Genomic DNA, 26,378 nt, shown 5'->3' with positions numbered 1-26,378 from the left:
CCCAAATATATTGACATTTATTTGAAATGCTACAATTTTGGCCATATTCAATAATCAATATATATATACTGTATGTTGAAATGCATTTTTATTACAAAATATATGAAAGTCTACATTTGTGGACTGCATTTACATATATATGTAAAAATATATGTTAAAGTGACTTTGTTATACGTCAAAAAATCTGAAGAATATATTACAAAAAAAAAAAATATATATATTTATATATATATATATATATATATATATATATATATATATATATATACATATACAGTAATATATATATATATATATTTTTATATATACTGTAATATATAGAATATATATATATATATATATATATATATTACAGTATATAGAATATATATACATATATAATTGTGACAGTTGGAGGTATAATTGGAGTCTCAGGATGAATAGTGTGTATATATATACCGTATATATATATATATATATTGAATGTTGAAATGTGTTTTTTAATACAAAATATATGAAAATCTGCATTTGTGAAATGCATTTACAAATATATGTAAAAATATATGTTAAAATGACTTTTTATATGTTAAAAAAAATCTGAAGAATATATATAAAAAAAAAAAAAGATATATATATATATATATATATATATATATATATATATATACACATATATGATTGTGACACCAGGATGAATAGTGATGACCAGGTATAATTGGAGTCTCAGACTAAATAGAGTATTACACACATATTTGTATGTTTCATTTTGTTTACTTTATTTATGTCAGGAGGGTATCACATAGATTTGAATCTATTATTAATTATTACATTCACTTATATAGCACCTTCAATTACGCAGCACTTTACATATAAATTGTACATTCACATCAGTCCCTAACCCTCAGGAAGCTTACAATCTAAGGTCTAACTTACATGCATACATACACATACTAGGGACAATATAGACAGGATCCAAATAACCTACCAGCATGGCTTTGGAGTGTGGGAGGAAACCGGAGTACCACGGAGGAAACCCACACAGGCACAGGGAGAACATGCAAACTCTAGACTGCAGTCTCATCCCCTGCCTGGAGGTGGAGCTTGGTGGCGCTGGTCACATAGGCAGCCATGAAGGGAAATTTTTCAAGAAACTTTGTCACAGGCTTTAAACCAGCGGCACTATTTTTTCCTTCCTCCACTTTTACTTGTATAAATAAGTCTGCTCCTAGGATCATTGGAGAGTTAATGGGATAATCACAAATCCCTTTTGCCTTGTCTCTGTATTTTGCAGGATTCCACGCCTCGCAGGGTCTTACAGAAGGCTGGCTTCCCACCCTGCTTCTCCTGCGGGATTATAACATCCCCTGTCTGTTTACAATGTACAGGTAAGTGTTCAACCATGGCATGTCATTTGCAGTGGTCCTGTTCCATTTAAAGAGACCCTGTCACCAACATAAAAAAGTCAGGTAAAAGCAAAAGAAAGTCAAACATTTTAAATTCTTACTTGCAGTGTTTTTCCTTTTCATAAAATATTTTTTTACTTGCAATGGGCATTTGAAAAATGTGATTACTCCATAAAAAAGTGAATTCCCTGACACAGGTCCTCCCTTTCTTGCATGTTGGTGCTGTGCTAGCTCCTTTGTCCCTCCCTTTACCACCCTACATAACCCTTTATGTGGCTGTCTAGGAAAGAAGGGGAATGGTTCTGGGGCAGCAGACATTTATGAACTGGCCATGGATGAAAGACTTCATAGAGGGTGATGGGCAGAGAGGCTGTCTTCTGTGCTACAGTGATCAGACCTGCAACCAGTCAGTATCCAGTTGTACCAGGGCTGGTACAAGGTGTGTGGGAGGAGCAACTGCCCTGGGTGCAATGGTTTATTGTAGAGATGAGGGTTCCTGCCTTTAGTTACAAGGCTGGGCAGTTTGGTATATTTGCTCTGGGCATTGGATGACCTTGTCCCAGCACTGGCTCATACAGAGATGTTCAACCAGATTGGACAATCTCTCTGATGAATACTAATACTCCAGCACTCTCCTGTGCCTAGGCATCTGATCATGTGACTGCTGCTGAAGGGAAGGATCACAGTTCACACTTTGGCTGTGACCACATGAACAAATGCCTGGGCTTTTGGTCACATGATCAGCTAAGGAGGGAGACAAGAGCGCTTTTTCTCCATCCCCATATCAGACCCATTACTCTTCATTCATCCATCTCAGCAAGACCGTTAAAGCCAGAGCTGAAACCTTTAAAGGATACATTTAAAATGTTACTAAACCCCGGACCCTGCATTCACTATATCTGGTCTCCCCGGACCCTGCATTCACTATATCAGGTCTCCCTGGACCCTGCATTCACTATATCAGGTCTCCCTGGACCCTGCATTCACTATATCTGGTCTCCCCGGACCCTGCATTCACTATATCTGGTCTCCCCGGACCCTGCATTCACTATATCAGGTCTCCCAGGACCCTGCATTCACTATATCTGGTCTCCCCGGACCCTGTATTCACTATATCTGGTCTCCCCGGACCCTGCATTCACTATAACTGCTCTCCCCGGACCCTGTATTCACTATATCAGGTCTCCCCGGACCCCGCATTCACTATAACTGCTCTCCCCGGACCCCGCATTCACTATATCTGGTCTCTGCGGACCCTCCATTCACTATATCCGTTCTCCCCAGACCCTGCATTCACTATATCTGCTCTCCCTGGACCCTGCATTCACTATATCCGGTCTCCCCGGACCCTGCATTCACTATATCTGGTCTCCCCGGACCCTGCATTCACTATATCCGCTCTCCCCGGACCCTGCATTCACTATATCTGGTCTCCCCGGACCCTGCATTCACTATATCAGGTCTCCCTGGACCCCGCATTCACTATATCTGGTCTCCCCGGACCCTGTATTCACTATATCTGGTCTCCCCGGACCCTGCATTCACTATATCAGGTATCCCCGGACCCCGCATTCACTATAACTGCTCTCCCCGGACCCCGCATTCACTATATCTGGTCTCTGCGGACCCTGCATTCACTATATCCGCTCTCCCCGGACCCTGCATTCACTATATCTGGTCTCCCCGGACCCTGCATTCACTATATCTGGTCTCCCTGGACCCTGCATTCACTATATCTGGTCTCTCACAGTATACAAAACATGGAAATGCAGGTATTTTAGTAACTATAAACTGCTAAATACCTTTTCTCATCAGCAGTATATAGCAGTCTTGTGACTTCTATCAGTGTCCAGCAGAGCACTAGTTAATACTTGTAGGAAGAGCTTTCATACTGCTGTAGGAAGATGCAGAACCCCTGACCTCTGTCTGATTGGTCCTGTGCTGATCACATGCACTCTCCCAAGAAAAAAAAACCTCTGTAGCAATACACACCAAACTGAGCATATGCAGAGTAACTCCACAGATATGGCTTATCAGGAGATAAGAAGGGGACACTGGAAGAAAGGTAGGATCAGAGAAGACAGGATCAAACAGCCTTTTTACACAATGCAGAGGACTAACCCCTCAGGTTCCACAGTGAGTAACAAGCATGCTTTACTGCATATATAGACTGTACTGTTGTGGGTTTATTAACATTTTAAGCTGCCTTCTCTGGTTTCCATCCTCCACCCTCATGGATATGTTAATTATTTTTTTCTTAATTAAATCTTTCTGCATTAATTACATACATTATTTTAGACCCAATGATGCTTCACTTGGTCTCTGTGCTTCTATATGCAATGCAGGCAGTTCATGGCTGTTGGGAGAGGATGGCAGGGTGCTGTATATAGAAAGCAGCACAGCATAGCACAGCCTCCGCTCAAGAGCCTGTAGTTCTGTTACAAGCAGTGGGCTCATGCTTGAGGGAGGTTTTGCAAATACCCAAATACTTTGATGGGTGCGTGTCAGTCTGGAGGAGTGGGTGTTCTGAGGCCGACTGTGTTTTCATGCAGACCCATATGTGATGCTGTCCTCCATGATTAAAATACATGGGATCCAGTGAATGAATGGGGTGGCCCAGGGACAGTCAGACTGGGGAGGAAAGAGCTAGATGATACTGGATGTCCGCCTCCAGGAAATGAGGCAGACTGTATTTGACTTGCTGCAGCTTCTAATGCACATTGTGAGAAGCTCACAGTGTGCGGTGAAGTCAGAGTAAGTAATGTCAGTCCAGGAGAGGAGCCGGTACACCTGGGCAAGACTGAAGGGAAGGCTGGAGGTCACCTTTAAAAGCAGACCTGACTAACATCTGGGATCTTTTTTCTGTTGACAGTGATCAAGAGCTGAAATACTCCCTACAGATCTTGGCCGAGCTGGAAATGAAGGTTCTTGGGGCCGGACCCTTCCCATTCGCCTCCTGCAAGCCTGAACAGGTCCAGTCCGACCCTAACAAGCCCCCCGTCTCCAGCAACTCCCACTTCCTGCTCTTCAAGGGGACCACCTGGCAGGACTCAGAGACAGACATGGGAGAGTTGGAAGACTAGATCTGCTCCTTATACTGAACCCTACAGAACCGGCCATTCCTGTCATGTAATATGGGGATTACCACTAATGGAACCCCACAGACCTAGAGGGATACTGTACTGCAGTGGTCTCCAAACTGTGGCCTGGGGCCCGGATGTGGCCTTGCTTTTGTCTGGTCCTCGAGGAATTATTTCATTCCCCGACACCAATACTGGGGCATAGTTCCTGCCAATGACACCAACAATGGGACCCAGCGACACTAATGATGGGGCACAATTCTTCCCAATGACACCAATGATGGGGCATAGTTCCTCCCAATGACACCAACAATAGGCCACAGTTCCTGCCAATGACACCAACAATGGGACCCAGCGACACTGATGATGGGGCACAATTCCTCCCAATGATACTAGTGATGAGGCACAGTTCCTCCCAATGACACCAACAATGGGGCACAGTTCCTCTCAATGACACCAAAAATGGAGCCCAATGACACCAATGATGGGGCATAGTTCCTCCTGATGACACCAACAATAGGCCAGAGTTCCTGCCAATGACACCAACAATGGGGCCCAATGACACTAATGATGGGGCACAATTCCTACTAATGACACCAATGATGGGGCACAACTCCTTCCAATGACACCAATGATGGGGCACAATTCCTCCCAATGACAACAGTGATGGGGCACAATTCTTCCCAATGATACCAATGATGAGGCACAGTTCCTCCCAATGACACCAACAATGGGGCCCAATGACACCAGTGATGGGGCACAATTCTTCCCAATGATGCCAGTGAAGGGGCAAAATTCCTTCCAATCACACCAATGGTGGGACACTATTCCTGCCAATGGCACCAATGATGGGGCACAATTCCTATCAATGACACCAAGAATTGTTTACTCCAACTGATGCTGGGACATTTTCTACTCCCGATGGTCACAGTGCAGGCAGTACACTGGCCCTTTGTTTAAAAGGTTTGGAGACCCCTGCTATAGTGTATAGTCAGTGAGGACACATTATGAATCATGACGGTAACAGTAACTTTTCTGATGTAACTTTAATCTTTCACTTACTTGCTGTTCCATTTTTTCATCAGTAGACTATCCCTCTAGTGGTCCTTTAAATACCAAGCAGTACAGTCAGCATCCTTGCTGATCAGTGCTAAGAAACAATCAGGGAGTCACACAAAGCTGTGTTCGTTTTTGATCGGTGTGAGTCAGGAACCATGAGAGAAGTCACCATTGGAATCCTCAAGAGATAGAAGAAGCTGATGAGTGCCACCTGAATTCACCTAGAACTGAAACACCGCTCTTGCGTGGACTGACCCTTAACCCTGATCCCATTGAATTTCTAAAAAAATTCATATCTGAAAAAGCTATAAAAAATTTTTTAGACTCCCTTTGAAGAGAACCTATCGTTCACATAACAGGAAAAAAGAGCCTTGCCTAAAAAAATGAATCTGATAGCAATAAGTCGCTGTTTCTAGGCCACACCAAGAGCTCTGTTTTTCCGGGACAGATATCTGATGGAGCTCATCCATTTTCCATGAATGATAGACTAGTTGGACATCAATTTTTTTAGCACTCAGTAATTCTAATCTTAAATCTGTCAAAAGATGAAATGCGTCGGAGCGAGATCCCAGGCCAGACTTTGATGCCTATGTCTCCAAACAATAAAGTTTTACTGCTGACATTTTCGGTGTGCAGCTGGTCCGATATTGACCATGGTTAGGTAGACATGTTAGCCATGTGAGTTCCTGTGATGTGAGGATAACCTACTCCCTATGCAGCTAAGTCCTACCTACCACTTCCAATATAAGCACCTAAAAAGAGGTTGGGTCAATGAACAGGAAAATATTGGGTGGGCAGGACTGCAATGTCAGAAAATGGAACCCTACAGAGTCAACCTGAGATTAGAGGAGCCTACTAAAAGAGTTTTTTCTGAATAATGGAGACCATAGCAGGAACATCGTAGGGTCCGCTCATAGATGGGACTTTCACTTTTCCAAATTTGAAGTGGCTGATAGGTCAAATGTAAAGCTAAACTCTGGTGAGCCTCTATGAGGTCCTTGGTCCCACAGCACAAGCTGTGTGGAGTTATAGCCTGGGCACTGGAGGCTAGCGATGGCTGAATCTGCTTGGGTTCCATTCATGGGGAGGTTCAGGGAACACAGCCAAAAATCCTCAAATTGCAAATCCCACTGAAGTCAAAGGGAGGAGAATCTTTAAAATCTATTCTTCCCATTTTCAGGACTAATAGGTAAGAGATTGTCAAACAAAGGACATGAGGAGGTGAGCACTGCCAGGAGGCACACGTACCGATAACAAATAATAATAAATAATGAACTAATAAAATAATAAATACAATGAAAATACATCATGGGTTCCAGATGAGGTCTTACTAATGATTTGTACCGTGGGGGGGGGGGAGTTATGGGTAACTATGTAACTATTATTATTATTATTATTATTATTATACAGTATTTATATAGCTCCAAAGGGTATGCTCAGCGCTGTACAGTAGCAAGGGGGACAGAACATGAGACAAGACAATAACAATACAATATACGAGGGGTTCGAGGGCCCTGCTCTTTCGAGCTTACAATCTAGGAGGGAGGGGAAGGTGGTACAGGAGGAGATGGCTGTGGGGGACGGAGTGGTGGGAGGAGTGGAGGAGGTTAGTTGTTAGGTGAGGTCGGGTGTTAGGTGAGGTTGGGGTACGCTTCCCTGAAGAGGAGGGTTTTCAGGGTGCACCTGAAGGTGAGGAGGGTAGGTGACAGTCTGATGGATTGGGGTAGGGAGTTCCAGAGGATGGGGGAAGTCCTAGAGAAGTCCTGCAATCGGGCGTGGGAGGAGGAGACCAGGGAGCTAGATAGTAGGAGGACCTGTGAGGAGCGGAGGGCACGGGTAGGGTAGTATTTGGGTATCAGGTGAGTTATGTAGTTCAGGGCGGCATTGTGAATGGCTTTGTAGGTCAGAGTTAACAGTTTGAATTTGATGCGTTGGGCAATCGGGAGCCAATGAAGGGATTGGCAGAGGGGGGAGGCAGATGTGGAGCGGTTGGTGAGGTGGATGAGTCTCGCCGCTGAGTTTAGGATCGACTGGAGTGGGGATAGCGTTAGCTTGGGTAGGCCAGTGAGAAGGGAGTTGCAGTAGTCCAGGCGTGAGATGATGAGGGAGTGTACGAGTTGTTTGGTGGTGTCTGGGGTGAGGAATGTGCGTATCTTGGAGATGTTGCGGAGGTGGAGCCTGCAAGATCTAGACAGCAGTTGGATGTGGGGTAGGAAGGAGAGGTGGGAGTCCAGGGTGACACCCAGGACTTTGGCGTGTGGGGTGGGAGCGATGGTGGCATTGTTAGTAGTGATGGAGAGGATTGGGGGGGGCACGGGGGGGGGGGAGACCAGGAGCTCGGTTTTGGATAGGTTGAGTTTGAGAAAATGGAGCGACATCCAGTCAATAAATAATGAACTAATAAAATAATAAATACAATAAAAATACATCATGGGTTCCAGATGAGGTCTTACTAATGATTTGTACCGTGGGGGGGGGGGAGTTATGGGTAACTATGTAACTATGTGATTTCTCCGTGGGTGGATAACTATAATAATACATAATGGGTTCCAGATGAGGTCTCACTAATGATTTGTGCCGGGGAAGTTATGGGTAACTATGTGAATTCTCCGTGGGTGGATAACTATAATAATATAGGTAAAAAAGGAAAATGCGTACAAGTAACAGAGGACCTTTCTGCAAATGACAAAACAATTTTTTTGTTCAGTTTAATGAAACCTAAATAAATGTCAGTTGTACCCAGGACCTCTTGTTCTCTCTGCTCTTGTTATTTTAGGAACAGTTGCCTAAAATAGGAACCAATCAGATTCAAGCTTTATAAAGCCTAACTCTACATTTAATGGTCCTTTTAATAGTTTGTTTGGGCCAAGCTGGCACACATGAACTATTTATTGCACTAACAGGTGCCCTTGCCGGGGGATGTGTATTACCTGTATGTTGCCCAGCTACATATAGTATACCGCCTTGTGTTTCGGCAGTGGAATGGGGTCTTCCCATCCTACACTCGGGACAAAATAGAGTTGAGCTGAAGGCTGCTCAGTCATTCATAGGAACTTTTCTATGAATGAATACAAGGCTTGGTCCAAACAAACTATTTAAAGGGGCATTCAATGTGGAGTTAGGCTGTAAGCTGCAGTTGTCATTGTCCTGGCATTGCTCACGTGGGATTGGTTGTTCTGGGGCAATGGGGACTGTTAGCACTTCATACATTTAGATAAGCGACGGTCAGTGTGAACTATGCTGAAACTTGGTCTTAAGCCGAATCCCATGGCTCCATTCTAGACTTGTTCCTTTTATCCCACACAGACAACCAGGGTGCTGGCAACCACAGCCCGTCTCTAATCTCAGTGAAAAGTATGAAATATATAAGCCACACTCCAAAACTTAGCTCTGTGTCAGTCAGTTTCTGTGTCAAAAAAAAACTGAATACATTCATGTCTCCACCCAAAACCAACCTTCCAAAAACAACTCATGGGGCCCCCGGGCAATAGGGGATCATGGGGCATTTTTCTATTAAATACCAAACATGTTATACAGGTGAAACTCGAAAAAGTAGAATTTCATGCAAAAGTTAATTTATTTCAGTGCAGCAACTTAAAAGGTGAAACTAATATATGAGATAGACTCACTACATTCAAAGCAAGATAGTTCAGGCCGTGATTTGTCATAATTGTGATGATTATGGCTTACAGCTCATGAAAACCCCAAATCCACAATCTCAGAAAATGAGAATATTGTGAAAAGGTGGAATATTCTCGGCTCAAAGTGTCCCACTCTAATCAGATAATTAAGCCAGAACACCTGCAAAGGGTTCCTGAGCCTTTAAATGGTCTCTCAGTCTGGTTCAATAGGAATCATAATCATGGGAAAGACTGCTGACCTGACACCATCACTGACACCCTCTATAAGGAGGGAAAGCCTCAAAAGGTAATTGAAAAAGAAGTTGGATGTTCCCAAATCTGTATCAAAGCATATTAATAGAAAGTTGTGTGGAAGCGAAAAGTGTGGAAGAAAAAGGTGCACAAGCAGCAGGGATGACCGCAGCCTGAAGAGGATTGTCAGGAAAAGGCCATTCAAAAGTGTTGGGGACTTTCGCAAGGAGTGGACTGAGGCTAGAGTCAGTGCATCAAGAGCCACCACACACAGACGGATCCTGGACATGGGCTTCAAATGTCGTATTCCTCTTGTCAGGCCGCTCCTAAACAACAAACAATGTCAGAAGCGTCTTACCTGGGCTAAAGAAAAACAGACCTGGTCTGTTGCTCAGTGGTCCAAAGTCCTCTTTTCTGATGAGAGCAACTTTTGCATCTCATTTGGAAATCAAGGACCCCGAGTATGGAGGAAAAATGGAGAGGCCCAAGGACCCAGAGTATGGAGGAAGAATGGAGAGGCACAAGGACCCCAAGTATGGAGGAAGAATGGAGAGGCACAAGGACCCAGAGTATGGAGGAAGAATGGAGAGGCCCAAGGACCCCGAGTATGGAGGAAGAATAGAGAGGCCCAAGGACCCCGAGTATGGAGGAAGAATGGAGAGGCCCAAGGACCCCGAGTATGGAGGAAGAATGGAGAGGCCCAAGGACCCCGAGTATGGAGGAAGAATGGAGAGGCCCAAGGACCCCGAGTATGGAGGAAGAATGGAGAGGCCCAAGGACCCCGAGTATGGAGGACGAATGGAGAGGCACACACTGCAAGATGCTTGAAGTCCAGTGTGAAGTTTCCACAGTCTGTGTTGATTTGGGGAGCCATGTCATCTGCTGGTGTTGCTCCACTGTGCTTCATTAAGTCCAGGGTCACCGCAGCCGTCTACCAGGAGATTTTGGAGCACTTCATGCTTCCTTCCACAGACGAGCTTTATGGGAATGCTGACTTCATTTTCCGGCAGGACTTGGCTCCGCCCACACTGCCAAAAGCACCAAAACCTGGTTCAATGACCATGGGATTACTGTGCATTGCCAAGAGAAAGATGAGACATGAGACCGAACAATGCAGAAGAGCTGAAGGCCGCTATTGAAGCATCCTGGTCTTCCATAACACCTCAGCAGTGCCACAGGCTGATAGCTTCCATGCCACGCCGCATTGAGGCAGTAATTGCTGCAAAAGGGGCCCAAACCAAGTACTGAGTACATATGCATGCTTCTACTTTTCAGAGGTCCGATATTGTTCTATGTACAATCCTTGTTTTATTGATTGCATGGAATATTCTCATTTTCTGAGATTGTGGATTTGGGGTTTTCATGAGCTGTAAGCCATAATCATCACAATGATGACAAATCACGGCTTGAGCTATCTTGCTTTGCATGTAATGAGTCTATCTCATATATTAGTTTCACCTTTTAAGTTGCATTACTGAAATAAATGAACTTTTGCACAACATTCTAATTTTTCGAGTTTCACCTGTACATAGCTGCTCTGTGCAATAGTGTTGCACAGAGCAGCCCCGATCCTCTTCTTCTCGGGTGCCCCACTGGCATTCCTGGCTCCTCCCCTCCATAGCTCGCCTTTTGCACTGGGGCACTTGTGTGGACTCTCTCCCGAGCCCCACTCTGTGTGTCCATAAGCACACACAAAGTGGGGTTCAGCCCTGCCCCCTCCCCACTTGCTGTGATTGACAGCAGCAGGAGCCAATTGTGCTGCTGTCTCTGAGGAAGAGAGATAGCCAAGAGAGTCGCTATTCTTGTACACATTGCTGGATCAAGATTGGCTCAGATAAGTATAGGAGGGGGCTGCATGCATTCACTCTATCCGGTCTCCCACTGTACACACAACATGGAAATGCACATATTGTAGTACATATAAACTGCTAAATACCTTTTCTCGTCATCAGTATATAGCAGTCTTGTGACTTCTATCAGTGTCCAGCAGAGCACATGTTAAAGCTTGCAGGAGGAGTTTTCATTTTGCTCTAGGAGGATGCAGAACCCCTGACCTCTGTCTGGAGAGTGAAGATCGCATGCACTCTCCCAAAGAAAAAAAAACCTCTCTAGCAATACATACTAAACTGAGCATGTGCAGAGCGGCTTCACACAATATGTCTTATCAGGAGATAAGAGGGGGACACTGGAAGAAGGGGAGGATCAGAGAAGACAGAATCAAACAGCATTTTTACACAATGCAGAGGATTAACCCCTTAGGTTGCACAGTGAGTATAACAAGCATGCTTTACTGAATATACAGACTGAATTTGCTGTTGTGGGTTTAGTAACACTTTAGGATAAAAAAAAAAAATTGTCTTTAGAATCGCTTTGATTTCAGATTTAATTTTTTTTTTCATTCAATGTGTGCAGTAAAGTGCCAGTGTGAACGTAGTGCATCTTCCACCGGAATGAATGGCAAGCTATTAACAAAATCAAAGATTTGCAATCTACCAAACGGCAACTGTTAGGCAGCTTTTATCTACTAGTCATATTGGCCATTGGAGGATACACATATATAACAAAAATCGTACCAGATCCAGTAAACTTGTGGAAGAAGAACTCATCCAATCACTGGCTAAATCCTGCCACCTCAACCTCTGGAACATTTCCAAAATCCGTCCCTTCCTGACCAATGACACCACAAAACAACTTACCCACACCTTGGTTATATCCCGCCTCGATTACTGCAACTCCCTCCTCACTGGTCTACCGTTACACAGGCTATCCCCCCTTCAGTCTATTATGAATGCTGCTAGACTCATACACCTTACCAACCAATCAGCGACTGCTGCTAGACTCATCCACCTTACCAATCAATCAGCGACTGCTGCTAGACTCATCCACCTTACCAACCAATCAGCGACTGCTGCTAGACTCATACACCTTACCAACCGATCAGCGACTGCTGCTAGACTCATCCACCTTACCAACCGATCAGCGACTACTGCTAGACTCATCCACCTTACCAATCAATCAGCGACTGCTGCTAGACTCATACACCTTACCAATCAATCAGCGACTGCTGCTAGACTCATCCACCTTACCAACCGATCAGCGACTGCCGCTAGACTCATACACCTTACCAACTGATCAGCGACTGCCGCTAGACTCATACACCTTACCAACTGATCAGCGACTGCCGCTAGACTCATACACCTTACCAACCGATCAGCGACTGCTGCTAGACTCATACACCTTACCAACCGATCAGCGACTGCCGCTAGACTCATACACCTTACCAACCGATCAGTGACTGCTGCTAGACTCATACACCTTACCAACCGATCAGTGACTGCTGCTAGACTCATACACCTTACCAACCGATCAGCGACTACTGCTAGACTCATCCACCTTACCAACCGATCAGCGACTGCCGCTAGACTCATACACCTTACCAACTGATCAGCGACTGCCGCTAGACTCATACACCTTACCAACTGATCAGCGACTGCCGCTAGACTCATACACCTTACCAACCGATCAGCGACTGCCGCTAGACTCATACACCTTACCAACCGATCAGTGACTGCTGCTAGACTCATACACCTTACCAACCGATCAGTGACTGCTGCTAGACTCATACACCTTACCAACCGATCAGCGACTGCTGCTAGACTCATACACCTTGCCAACCGATCAGCGACTGCTGCTAGACTCATACACCTTACCAACCGATCAGCGACTGCTGCTAGACTCATCCACCTTACCAACCGATCAGTGGCTGCTGCTAGACTCATACACGTTACCAACTGATCAGTGACTGCTGCTAGACTGCTAGACTCAAACACCTTACCAACTGATCAGTGACTGCTGCTAGACTGCTAGACTCAAACACCTTACCAACCGATCAGTGACTGCTGCTAGACTCATCCACCTTACCAACCGATCAGCGACTGCTGCTAGACTCATCCACCTTACCAACCGATCAGCGACTGCTGCTAGACTCATACACCTTACCAACCAATCAGCTACTGCTGCCCCTCTCCGCCAATCCCTTCTCTGGCTTCCACTAATCCAATGTATAAAATTCAGAATACTAACCACAACATACAAAGCCATACACAACACTGCCCCTAGCTATATCACCAACCTCATCCACAGATATCGTTCAAATCCCCTACTCTGCTTCTCCTAAGACATCTTCCTCTCTAGCTCCATCATCACCTCCTCCCTTGCTCACCTCCAGGACTTTTCCAGAGCCTCTCCTATCCTATGGAACTCCCTACCACAGTATGTCCGGTCAGCCCCCACCCAGTCTGCCTTTCGGCCATCTTTGAAAACTCACTTATTAAGGGTAGCCTACCCACCTCCACCTAAGAACTGTTCTTGAATCTCCCCCAGCTATCACCTTTTGTGTCACCTCCCCCTTCCTTTAGATTGTAAGCTCCACAAGCCAGGCCCTCCTATTCCTTCTGTACTGAAATGTATTGTAATTGTATTGTCTCCCATTATATTGTAAAGCACTGCGCAAACTGTTGGCGCTATATAAATCCTGTATAATAATAATACAAAGATGACAAATGATCGGTGACTTAAGAAGCGGCACATGATCGCTGAGCCGATTGATAAATACATCCTCTGTGCACAAAATAGCTGCGATGGATTTTGCCTGTGTGTCCACTAGGTGTCCCCAGAAGCCAGGATTTTCTGGAAGAATGCCTAGGGGCATCAGCAGAGAACATTGCACCAACCTGTACCTTCTGAGCATTTGTGCCGGTACAGAGGACAGATTGCAAAGCATGTGTAGCACCCCTTCCTGACACCCCAGAAGCATCATGGTGTCTCCAGAGGCAGGGAGCAAGCCATCATTTCTCCCCAAGGCTGGGTCCATGCCTTAAATGGCGGACTGAGTAGAACATTGGGTGCCAGTCACCTTTGTCATTTTAAAGTTTTATGGCAGAACAGTAATGGAGGTGAGGGTTGGGGGTCCCAGATACCATAGCAGATCACTTACAGACTCTCCAGATCCAGCTTTACTTTGAAGCTGACCCAGGAACATTGTAAGCACATTTCCTAAACTCAATGCGTCCTCCAAGGGGGCCCTCCACCGGGCCCTTCTGAGAAACCAGCCTTCTTCCAGGCTTTCTCCAGCAAGGCTTCTCCCCTGGGGCTCCCACTTGGCACAGCTTCCTCATTCATCAGGTAGGACAGCTTCAGGACAATAGTCAGCACATGTTAGGCCCCAAACAGGCTATTAGGCCTTATGCAGGCCATACATGGTTCAAATTCCGAACAATTCTTCGTCCAAAAATCGAAAACGTTGTTCGCTCGGTAATCCGATGGTGCCATCAATGATTTAGAAAATCAGCCGACCGAGTCATAAAGTTCACCCCATATAACAGGCAAAACCTGGGCAGCACAGTGGTTAAATGGTTAGCACTTCCCCCTGGCAGTACTTGGGTCGTTGGTTTAAATCCCAGCCATGGTACCTCCTGCCTGGAGTTTGCATGTTCTCTCTGTGCCTGTGTGGGTTTCCTCTGGGCACTTTGGTTTCCTCCCACACTCCATAGACATGCTGGTAGATGAATTGGATCCTGTCTAAATTGGCCCTAGTATGTGTATATGAATGTGAGTTAGGGACCTTAGATTGTACGCCCCTTGAGGGTTAGGGACTGATGTGAATGTACAATATATATGTAAAGTGCTGCATAAATTGACAGTGCTATATAAGTACCTGAAATAAATAATAACTTCTGTTCCTTCCAGGTCACGGCTCATGCGCATATTCTTTTCAGAAAAAAGATCATACGATTTGACCATCAGTGAGTTGAAAATCAGTAGTTTTTCACGGATTTTCCAACATGCCCGATCACCGAAAAGGGGAGGAACCACAAAAATCTACCGGTGCCATTGACCCACTAATAGAGCGAAAATCGTCCGATTATTCTTATGTCCAATTTTCGGATGAAAAATCGGTTGAAATTCGACCCATGTATGGCCGGCATAACAGTGGAGCTCCAACCAGCAGCACCTCCCCAGGCCTCAGCCTGGGGGAAGAGAGTGAGCACATGGCCTGTGCCAAATATTTACATGACTTCTTTTTTATTTTTTTGTTTATTTAGAGGAATACAACAGATAACAAAAAAAACACCCCATACACTCGTCAAACGTACATGCCAAGCCACTGCAAGATATATTTCCAATATATCTTTCCAATATCCACGGGGGGGGGGGGGGAGGGGGGTATAGCATTACATACAGAATTTAATTTTCTTTTATTATTTGAGCTTAGTGTTCTATGTGTGTCTTTGGCTCCTTTCACATTTGCGGCAATGTCTAACGCCCCCTGAAGAGGGATCGATCTTCAGAGGATGGGTGCAGGTGTTCAGATGCCTCCTGCTGCCTGTTTATTTATTTATTTTTTTTGATTCTTAGTATTTGCGGTTTTTATTGTTGAATGGCAAAAAAAATTCAAAAATGGGGTGCCTCAAGACTGTCCATAGTTTTAAAAGGGCACCCCATTCTAAATTATGAAAAACTATTCTAATAGTTTTATATAACGTAGCAACATCCACACATGTAGGACACCCAACATTAGAGGTGATTTATTCTTCCAAAGTAAATACACTTTTGCACACTGGTACTGACTAGTATTCCCATGTTTCTCTTCTCTTTCAGTTTTTATCCATCACTCAGCTAATGTAACTCCAGGGCTGATGGAGAGGGGCGGGGGAGGGTCACACTAGGATGCTGTGCAGGCAGCTGACATCCTCCTTATCAACTGATGATGTCATTGGTTGTCAGGACGCTGGCGGCTAGAAGGTCGTAATGGTTCACAATGAAAACCTGTGGCTTTGCGTAACTAAAAGGCGGGCGTGTTCCACCCACTGCTTTGTATACAAGTTTTGGTCAATTTTTAGACATTTTGCCAAGGCACCCCTGAAGAAACCTCAAGGCACCCCAGGCTGCCTGGGCACCCTGGTTCAAAAAGGCTGCACTAAGACATTCGTTGCACAAATGTCAGAAGCATTCATACTGGTTGAATTGTAGTTTTTTTTAATTCATGTATCTCTATCTCCATCTACTGGCCAAAATGCAGTATGGTTTTCTCATTAAATCGGAGTTCCACTCACGCTGTTAAAAAATAAAAGTCAGCAGCTACAAAAACTGTAGCTGCTGACTTTTAAAAAAACAGCCACTTACCTGTCCCTCGGTCCGGCGGTGTGTCCCCTGCAGCCTAGTTTTTCCGGCCGTCTTCTCTCCTTGGGCGCCGGCATCTTCAGTGTGGGCATCCAGCTGTGACAGCTTGGGTACCCTCTGCGCATGTGCGAGTAGCGCTGCACTTCATGAATGGTCCTGTAGTCTTCTGGGACCTGTCACCTGTCCCAAAAGACTACGGGGAGGGAGGGAGGGAGGACACCTTCCACTTCCTATCACCTAGGCCAGGGGTAGGCAACCTGCGGCTCTCTAGCTGTTGTGGAACTACATTTCCCATGAGGCATTGTAAAGATTACAAAACTGACAATTACAGCTATGACTTGCAGAGGCATGATGGAACTTGTAGTCCTGCAGCTCTCAGTTTGCCTACCCCTGGCCTAGGTGATCGGAGCGGAAGTGGGAGCGGGTACCTGTCAAATTCGGGTACCCGCTCCCCCCCGCCCCCCAAAGGTGCCAATCCTTAATGGGGAGCGGGAAACCAATCTTTAAAGCGGAACTCCGCTTTAAGGTATTTAAAAAAAACTATACCTCAGTTTGGCCACTAGGCGGATCAAAAGATGCAGACATTAATCTCTTCAAAAGGCCGCTTTTTGCCGCCACGTCCTGCTTCCACCGCCAGCATTTTTTTTTTTTTTTTATTACCTGAATTAAATTTTAGAGTAGGACTTTTCAATTAAACGTTGGTTCTGGTGTGTCAGCACTGTACTGATCCTATCCCCGTAGATGTGTTCTTGGTTTTGTCAGTGCGGTACTGATTGTATCATTTTCAGATGCGTTCTTTGTTGCGTCATGATGCTGATTGCGGGGTAATTCCAATGCTCTGCTGCAGAGTCAAATGCCCAAACACAGACCTAGTACCAGGTGCCAGCTCCCATGTGGTTAGTCAATCACAATCAGAGGAGGGAGTAGCCGCACTCTACAAAGAGGTTCATTACGAGTAAAACGCGTCAGATGGGAGCTGGGATGGTCTGCTGTGCATCAGATCTATCAATAAACACAGATTACGGCTTTTTGCTCCGGAGCGTGGTCACTCTCTGATTGTGATTGATTGTGGGGGAGTTTGATGAAGTCTGGCGGCTGGAGCATTTAATACGTCACGTTTTTGCCACCGCACTCTATACACGCCACTACTATGTCAGCCTTGTGAGATGACATCTGTATAAGAGGGGATGCGCATGAAGGGGGTTATTGAGGACGGTTCGATCCGTCAGATATTTTGCTGTCGTAGTGTAATTTGGTGTCCTTAGTTATAGCCCATCTCCGGGCGAGCCTAGTGCTCCCATCTTTCCTTTCTCCTGCCCCTCTCATCCCTCCAGCATGTTGGAGCTTTTTCATACCTAAGCCAGTGTCTCTGACCCTCGTCGTTGCCATGACCTGGAGAGACGACCGGTTAAACCAGCATAGCAATAGGGTGGTTGTATCTTCGAAAAGTCATCGGCTTCTGCAGTTTTGTTGTAAGCCAATAGAAAATGTGCACATCGCCAGGTAGCAACGGGAACACTCGAAGAAGAGCCCTCTTCTGTGCACAAGAAGTATCATGTGATCACAACTTAAAGTGTTTCCAAATCCCGGACCCTGCATTTACTATATCTGGTCTCCCCGGACCCTGCATTTACTATATCCGGTCTCCCCGGACCCTGCATTCACTATATCCGGTCTCCCCGGACCCTGCATTCACTATATCCGGTCTCCCCGGACCCTGCATTTACTATATCTGGTCTCCCCGGACCCTGCATTCACTATATCCTATCTCCCCAGACCCTGCATTCACTATATCTGGTCTCCCCAGACCCTGCATTCACTATATCTGGTCTCCCCGGACCCTGCATTCACTATATCCTATCTCCCCAGACCCTGCATTCACTATATCCGGTCTCCCCAGACCCTGCATTCACTATATCCGGTCTCCTTGGACCCCGCATTCACTATATCTGGTCTCCCCGGACCCTGCATTCACTATATCCGGTCTCCTTGGACCCTGCATTCACTATATCTAGCCTCCCCGGACCCTGCATTCACTATATCCGGTCTCCTTGGACCCTACATTCACTATATCAGGTCTCCCCAGACCCTGCATTCACTATATCAGGTCTCCCCGGGCCCTGCATTCACTATATCTGGTCTCCCCGGACCCTGCATTCACTATATCCTATCTCCCCAGACCCTGCATTCACTATATCTGGTCTCCCCAGACCCTGCATTCACTATATCTGGTCTCCCCGGACCCTGCATTCACTATATCCTATCTCCCCAGACCCTGCATTCACTATATCCGGTCTCCCCAGACCCTGCATTCACTATATCCGGTCTCCTTGGACCCCGCATTCACTATATCTGGTCTCCCCGGACCCTGCATTCACTATATCCGGTCTCCTTGGACCCTGCATTCACTATATCTAGCCTCCTCGGACCCTGCATTCACTATATCCGGTCTCCTTGGACCCTACATTCACTATATCAGGTCTCCCCAGACCCTGCATTCACTATATCAGGTCTCCCCGGGCCCTGCATTCACTATATCTGGTCTCCCCGGACCCTGCATTCACTATATCTGGTCTTCCCAGACCCTGCATTCACAATATCTGGTCTCCCCGAACCCTGCATTCACTATATCCGGTCTCCTTGGACCCTGCTTTCACTATATCTGGCCTCCCCGGACCCTGCATTCGCTATATCAGGTCTCCCCGGACCCTGCATTCACTATATCAGGTCTCCCCGGGCCCTGCATTCACTATATCTGGTCTCCCCAGACCCTGCATTCACTATATCTGGTCCCCCCAAACCCTGCATTTACTATATCTGGCCTCCCCGAACCCTGCATTCACTATATCCGGTTTCCCTGGATCCTGCATTCACTATATCTGGTCTCCAGGGACCCTGAATTCACTATATCTGGGCTCCCTGGATCCTGCATTCACTATATCCGCTCTCCCTGGACCCTGCATTCACTATATCTGGTCTCCCAGGACCCTGCATTCACTATATCCGGTCTCCCCGGACCCTGCGTTCACTATATCTGATCTCCCCGGACCCTACATTCACTATATCCGGTTTCCCTGGATCCTGCATTCATTATATCTGGTCTCCAGGGACCCCGAATTCACTATATCTGGGCTCCTCGGACCCTGCATTCACTATATCTGGTCTCCCCGGACCCTGCGTTCACTATATCTGGTCTCCCCGGACCCTGCGTTCACTATATCTGATCTCCCCGGACCCTGCATTCACTATATCTGATCTCCCCGGATCCTGCATTCACTATATCTGGTCTGATATTTTTACATTAGACTGCTCTAAGCATTGTGTGGGGAGGAAGAGCTCTGCTGCTTGTGCCCAGGCTGTGTGCAGGGCAGGGCTGGGAGAAGAAGCTGTGCCCCTGTTCTCTGCCCTTTTGACCTCTCACCCTTTGCCCCCTGACATTTTTTACTGCATCCAACTATAGACAGGCTAGATCCAGCCCTGCAATGATATTCAGTGGATAAAAGGCCCCTTACATCGATAGTCAGTGGATAAAAGTCCCCCTACATTTATGGCCAGTAGATAAAAGTCCCCTTACATTGATGGTCAATGGATAAAAGTACCCCTACATTGATGGTCAGTGGATAAAAGTACCCCTACATTGATGGTCAGTGGATAAAAATCCCCCTGCATTGATGGTCAGTGGATAAATGTCCACTTACATTGATGGTCAGTGGATAACAGTCTCTGTACATTGATGGCCAGTGGATAAAAGGCCCCCTACATTGATGGCCAATGGATAAAAGGCCCCCTACATTGACGGCCAGTGGATAAAAGGTCCATACATTGATGGTCAGTAGACAACAGTCCCTGTACATTGATGGTCAGTGGATAAAAGTCCCCTTACATTGATGGTCAGTGGATAACAGTCCCTGTACATTGATGGTCAGTGGATAAAAGTCCCCCTACATTTATGGCCAGTGGATAAAAGTCCCCCTACATTGATGGTCAGTGGAAAAATGCCCCCTACAGTGATGGCTAGTGGATAAAAGTCCCTCTACATTTATGGCCAGTGGATAACAGTCCCTGTACATTGATGGTCAGTGGATAAAAGTCCCCCTACATTTATGGCCAGTGGATAAAAGTCCCCCTACATTGATGGTCAGTGGAAAAATGCCCCCTACATTGATGGCTAGTGGATAAAAGTCCCTCTACATTTATGGCCAGTATATAAAAGTCCCCCTACATTGATGGTCAGTGGATAAAAGGCCCCCTGCATTGATGACCAGTGGATAAAGGTCCCCCATACATTGATGGTCAGTGGATAAAATTCCCCTTACGTTGATGGTCAGTGGACAAATGTCCCACTACATTGATGGTCAGTAGAAAAAAGGCCCCCTGCATTGATGGCCAGTGGATAAAAGTCCCCCTACATTTATGGCCAGTGGATAAAAGGCCCCCTACATTTATTGCCAGCGGATTAAAGGCCCCCTACATTGATGGCCAGTGGATAAAAGGCCCCCTGCATTGATGGCCAGTGGATAAAAGTCCCCCTACATTTATGGCCAGTGGATAAAAGTCCCCCTACATTTATGGCCAGTGGATAAACGTCCCCTACTGTTATGGCCAGTGGATAAAAGTCCCCCTACATTTATGGCCAGTGGATAAAAGTCCCCCTACATTTATGGCCAGTGGATAAAAGGCCCCCTACATTGATGGCCAGTGGATAAAAGTCCCCCTACATTTATGGCCAGTGGATTAAAGGCCCCCTACATTGATGGCCAGTGGATAAAAGGCCCCCTGCATTGATGGCCAGTGGATAAAAGTCCCCCTACATTTATGGCCAGTGGATAAAAGTCCCCCTACATTTATGGCCAGTGGATAAACGTCCCCTACTGTTATGGCCAGTGGATAAAAGTCCCCCTACATTTATGGCCAGTGGATAAAAGTCCCCATACATTTATGGCCAGTGGATAAAAGGCCCCCTACATTTATGGCCAGTGGATAAAACTCCCGTACATTGATGGTCAGTAGATAAAAGGCCCCCTACATTGATGGTCAATGGATAAAATTCCCCTTACATTGATAGTCAGTGGACAAATGTCCCTCTACATTGATGGTCAGTAGATAAAAGGCCCCCTGCATTGATGGCCCGTGGATAAAAGTCCCCCTACATTGATGGTCAGTGGATGAAATTCCCCTTACATTGATGGTCAGTGAAATTAGAACCTTCTTTGGTGGTCAGTAGGAAGGGTGCCATGCCATCCTTGCAGACGTCTTAAAACACCATGTCAGACCGAAGGACCACTGAACCCACATTGTTGCCTCTGTCAAGGAACATTGTTCCAGACCCTGCATTGCAGACACTATAGGTAGGAGACCCGTCTGCTCACTGATCAAGGATTCTCACCAAGAGACTTTAAAGCGATATTAAATCCAAAAGCAAACATCTGTTACATTGCAGCTTACCAATTCTTAGATGTCTGCTTTTGTTTATTAGTCTTTTTTTGGCTTCCTTTTCACCTGGTGATCTGGTCAGTAAGTCTGTTGTTTTTCAACAGAACAGACTGTGTTACAGATGTAACAGTTAGAGGGTAGAGACAAACCACTTACTACATGGGTGTGTGCTTACAATGTGCCTTATGTGGTGAGAGTATGCAGGCAGTTCCTGGAGGATGAAGGAATTTATACCATTGAATGGCCCCCACGCTCGCCTGACCTAAATCCAATAGAACACCTCTGGGATGTCATGTTTCGGTCCATCTGACGCCCCCAGGTTGCACCTCAGACTGTCCAGGAGCTCAGTGATGCCCTGGTCCAGATCTGGGGGAAATCCCCCAGGACACCATCTGTCATCTAATTAGAAGCCTCCCCCGACGTTGTCAGGCATGCATACAAGCACGTGGGGGCCATACAAACTACTGAGGACCATTCTGAGTTGCTGCAATAAAATGTCAGCAAAATGGACTCGCCTGCTGCATCATTTTTTCACTTTGATTTTTGGGGTGTCTCTGAATTCAGTCCTCTGTAGGTCGATCATTTCTATCAAACGATGGGGCGTCCTTACGTTCCTCACACATCACCCCGTCCATATCAGTATAGAGATCCAGCAGCAGATTTCTCCCCATAGAGATCTGATGTGTTTTCAAAGTGTTCCTTTCATGTTTTTGAGCAGTGTATATATGTCCTATCCTGTATCCTTTTGTATAATGTGTTAAAAAAAAAAAGAAAAGATTAGAGGTGTGATTATTATATGTATAGTTTCCCTACCTTTCTGGAACATGCAGTCTCTATCATCTATCCTTAGGTGGCGCTGTACCATTTGTGTTGCTGAACCAGCTGTATAGGAACACAAATCAGCAAAACAGCCTTGAACCCAGGGGCGGACTGACAACTCATGGGGCCCCCGGGCAATAGGGGATCATGGGGCCCCTGTGTCCTTGCCCAAACTCAAAAAAGCCTATGAAAAAGGTACCAGGGGCATCTTATGGGGCCCCCTACTGACCCCGGGCCCTCGGGCAGTGCCCGAGTTTCCAAATGGTCAGTCCGCCCCTGGGTGGACCTATCATCAGATGTAGGTTTCATGTTAAGACATCTATACTAAGTACTTTGTGTGTTAAGTACTACCAGGCATTTATTACTTCTGACGGGACTCCCCTGACAATGCCTTCATTTGCTTTTCTCTCAGGGGGAAGGGAACCATCTTTTTTTAGGTCATCATCTACAGTCATGTGACTACTGCGTTCATAAATGTCTGAGACAAATTAGTCCCTCTCACCTTGCTACAAAATTACAGCGTTGCAGTCTGATCAGTGGGGGAGAGGAGACTGAAGAAATGCTTCCTTTTGCTTGCAGCAGACCGATGACATCATCCCAGCCTAGGCAAAGTCACTGGCCAGGAGCTCAAGGAAAGATGGAGCTTTTTTGAACCATGATAGTGTTGCTGTATATTGTGATCTGTCAGGGATCTATTCATGCAGAGGTGTAAAGTTACTGAAAGATCCACTTTAAGTGCCAGTTCACACGACACGCGTTTCAGTTGCTTTTTTTCTGCATCCAAAACGCACAGAAAGTAGGTTACATGGTTGTCAATGTCATAGTTCACATCAGTGCTTGCAGAAAAAAAAGTAGAACATGCTGCATTTTTTTCTGCACAGAACTGTACTGGAATGCGGTAAAACGCATACAAAATGCGCTGGAACACACTGGAATGCACCAAAACGCCTCAAAAACGCACTGGAATGCACATGTCCCTATTTAAATTGAAGAAACAGAGAGGGGGAAAAATTAACTGGAATGCATAAAATATGCGCTGGAATGCGTCAAAAACACATCAAAAATGCACTGGAATGCGTAAAAAATGCGCATGTGGAAATGCATCAGGAACGCATCTGGACTGCGTTTCTATGGTGTGAACTGGCCCTTAACCACTTCATGTCCGGACACTTTCACCCCCTTCCTGTCCAGGCCAATTTTTAGCTTTCAGCGCTATCACACTTTGAATGACAATTGCGCGGTCATGCAACACTGTACCCATATGAATTTTTTAGCATTTTTTGAGACAGATAAAACTTTATTTTGGTGATATTTATTCACCGCTGGGATTTTTATTTTTTTGCTATATAAATGAAAAAGTCCAAAATGTTAAAAAGAAAGTGTTTTTCTTATAAAATTTTGCAGATAAATAATCTTTCTTCATAAATCTTGGCCAAAATTTATTCAGGTATCTTTTTAGTAAAAAAATAACTCAAATTAGTTTATAACCAAAAATTATAATTTTTCAAAATTTTTACATTTTTATTTTATTTTTTATATTATTATTTATGTTTTTTTTAACATTCTGTCACCCTAGCAGTACAGTGTCACCATAGTGACACTGTACTAATGAAGATTTTGTTTTCCTTTTTTTACTCATTGCTTTTACACCCATAAAGGCTGTAAAAGCAATCATTTCTCCTTCTCTCTGGCTGCATTCTTGCAGCCATTGAGAAATACTGTGAGAGCTGTGATTGGTCACAGCTTGTCACGTGGTACAAGGCTGTTGTGAATAGCCCTGTACTATGTGATCTCTGTGATCATTCACAGATTTCACACGTAGTAAGCAATGGTGTCAGAAGTGACATCTTGCTTACACCTATTCATGTGATTACTGATTGGCCAATCAGTGATCACATGATCGGGACCTCACACAGAGGTCCCGTACAGTGATTGGTGTTTATGAACGGCAACCCGCCCCTGCACTGCCACCATCCAGCCATTTATATACAGCGGCCAGACAGGAAGTGGTTAAGCAGAACTCTGGGCAAAAATGTCTTTACATGTCCCTGTTGCTGATTTCCTACCTTCACTGAATATATCTTCCATCTTCTGGTTCACTCAGTAGTTGCTGTGAAATAGTCCATTCATTTTCAGATCAAGACCTAAATTCTCTTTGGTATCATGTGGCTGCTATGCCTCCTATTCCTCCAGCCGCTGGTCCCGGCACATCCCTTCTGTAGTTCTTTCTCCAGGAAGCAGTGATGTCATTCAGCCCTACTTGCAGTGGTAGGCGGACTGAGACTCTCAGACACACCCAACATATACAGGCCTTGTGTACCCGCCCACATTCACTACAATTCCCTGTGGTTGATGGGAACTGTAGTTTCCAGAGCGAGTGAGAAGAGGATATGATGTCATCCTGGCTGTGACTCCTCCTCCTTGGCAGAGCAGAAGCTGTTATCTTTTGAATTACAGAGATGAGGTCATGAAAATTCAAATAGACTTTTCACCTAAATAGGGGATCGGCAACCAGCAGATGACTGGTAGATCGCACCCTGGGCTTGCTGACCCGCCATCCCAGAGCATCAGACAGAGTGCAGTAGGGAGCAAGAGTGGTATAAGTCGATGCCTCCTCTGTAGTGCCGGTTCCTGTCCCATGCAAAATGATCCCAACTGCACTCCACCTCTTATCCCGGCCGACGGCCTCCAGAGTGTCGCCATCAGCAGGAAAGAAGAGATCTTCAGGTCGGTGTGAAGCAATACACTGGGCATAGTAGTATAGGGCTGCTTTCACACTGATCTGCTGCGGTTTACCCACTCCTTGGGGGCAGTGCAGGGTACCTGCAGCTTTCCTGTGGGTTTGCTGAGCTTTGCCACAGACTTCTATTATATCCTACGGGTGCACTTTCTGAAAACACACTAAAATTCCTGAATGCAGAGTTTTGATGCGCTTTCAGAAAGTGCACCACACCCACAGGATATAATAGAAGTCTATGCCAAAGTGCAGCTAACCCAGGAAAGTCGCAGATGCACCTGCGGGGCAGATAAACCGCAGAACATCAGTGTGAAAGCAGCCTTATAGTGGGCTTAGAACAGTAAGGGTTCATTTTCATTTGCAGTTTGGGGGGAGGGGTGGTAAAACCCCACGGTTAAGACGTGTTTTTACCACCCTTGCCTCAGACACACCCCCTTTATCTGTGGCCAGGGGTGTACACATGTCGCAGCAGGAGGAGTTATACGACCCTGTCATGGTTGATGGGTGGAGCACCTGCCAGGCATGACCCATTCAAGTGAATGAGGCCGCTCTGCAAGTGCCCTGCAACCTTGTGCAGTACAGCATACGAGGGGTTAATCAGGCAGTGTTGCATTGCTTTCTCACCACCCGCTTTAACCCCTTGGACCCCGCAGGAGCAAGCAGTTGCAGGGCGCTTGCAGAGTGGCCCCATTTACTTGGACGGGTCACGATTGGCAGGTGGTAGCACCCACCAAAAGCAACAGGGGGCGTAGTTCCTGCTGAGGCATGTGTACACCTTTGGCTGCTGCCTCAGCAGCTAAAGGGGGTAGGGACT

General features: G+C 45.9%; 1 protein-coding gene across 1 annotated transcript in view; it reads left to right on the top strand.

The window, feature by feature from the left end:
• MSS51 (MSS51 mitochondrial translational activator) overlaps positions 1-6,143 on the top strand; it is a 58,457-nt gene extending 52,314 nt beyond the window's left edge. Inside the window, exons 6-7 of the mRNA XM_089657499.1 lie at positions 1,271-1,364; positions 4,255-6,143. Of these exons, the coding sequence (XP_089513625.1) occupies positions 1,271-1,364; positions 4,255-4,465 (305 nt within the window). The 3' untranslated portion in view covers positions 4,466-6,143. The remainder of the gene's footprint in view (positions 1-1,270; positions 1,365-4,254) is intronic.
• The last annotated feature ends 20,235 nt before the right edge of the window (positions 6,144-26,378 follow it).

Source organism: Staurois parvus, unplaced genomic scaffold, assembly GCF_062004578.1.
Source record: "Staurois parvus isolate SC_StPar_1 unplaced genomic scaffold, SC_StPar_1.0 ptg001005l, whole genome shotgun sequence".
NCBI lineage: Eukaryota > Metazoa > Chordata > Amphibia > Anura > Ranidae > Staurois > Staurois parvus.
Note: the sequence above shows the minus strand (reverse complement) of the source record. Positions and strands in the feature narration are given on the sequence as shown.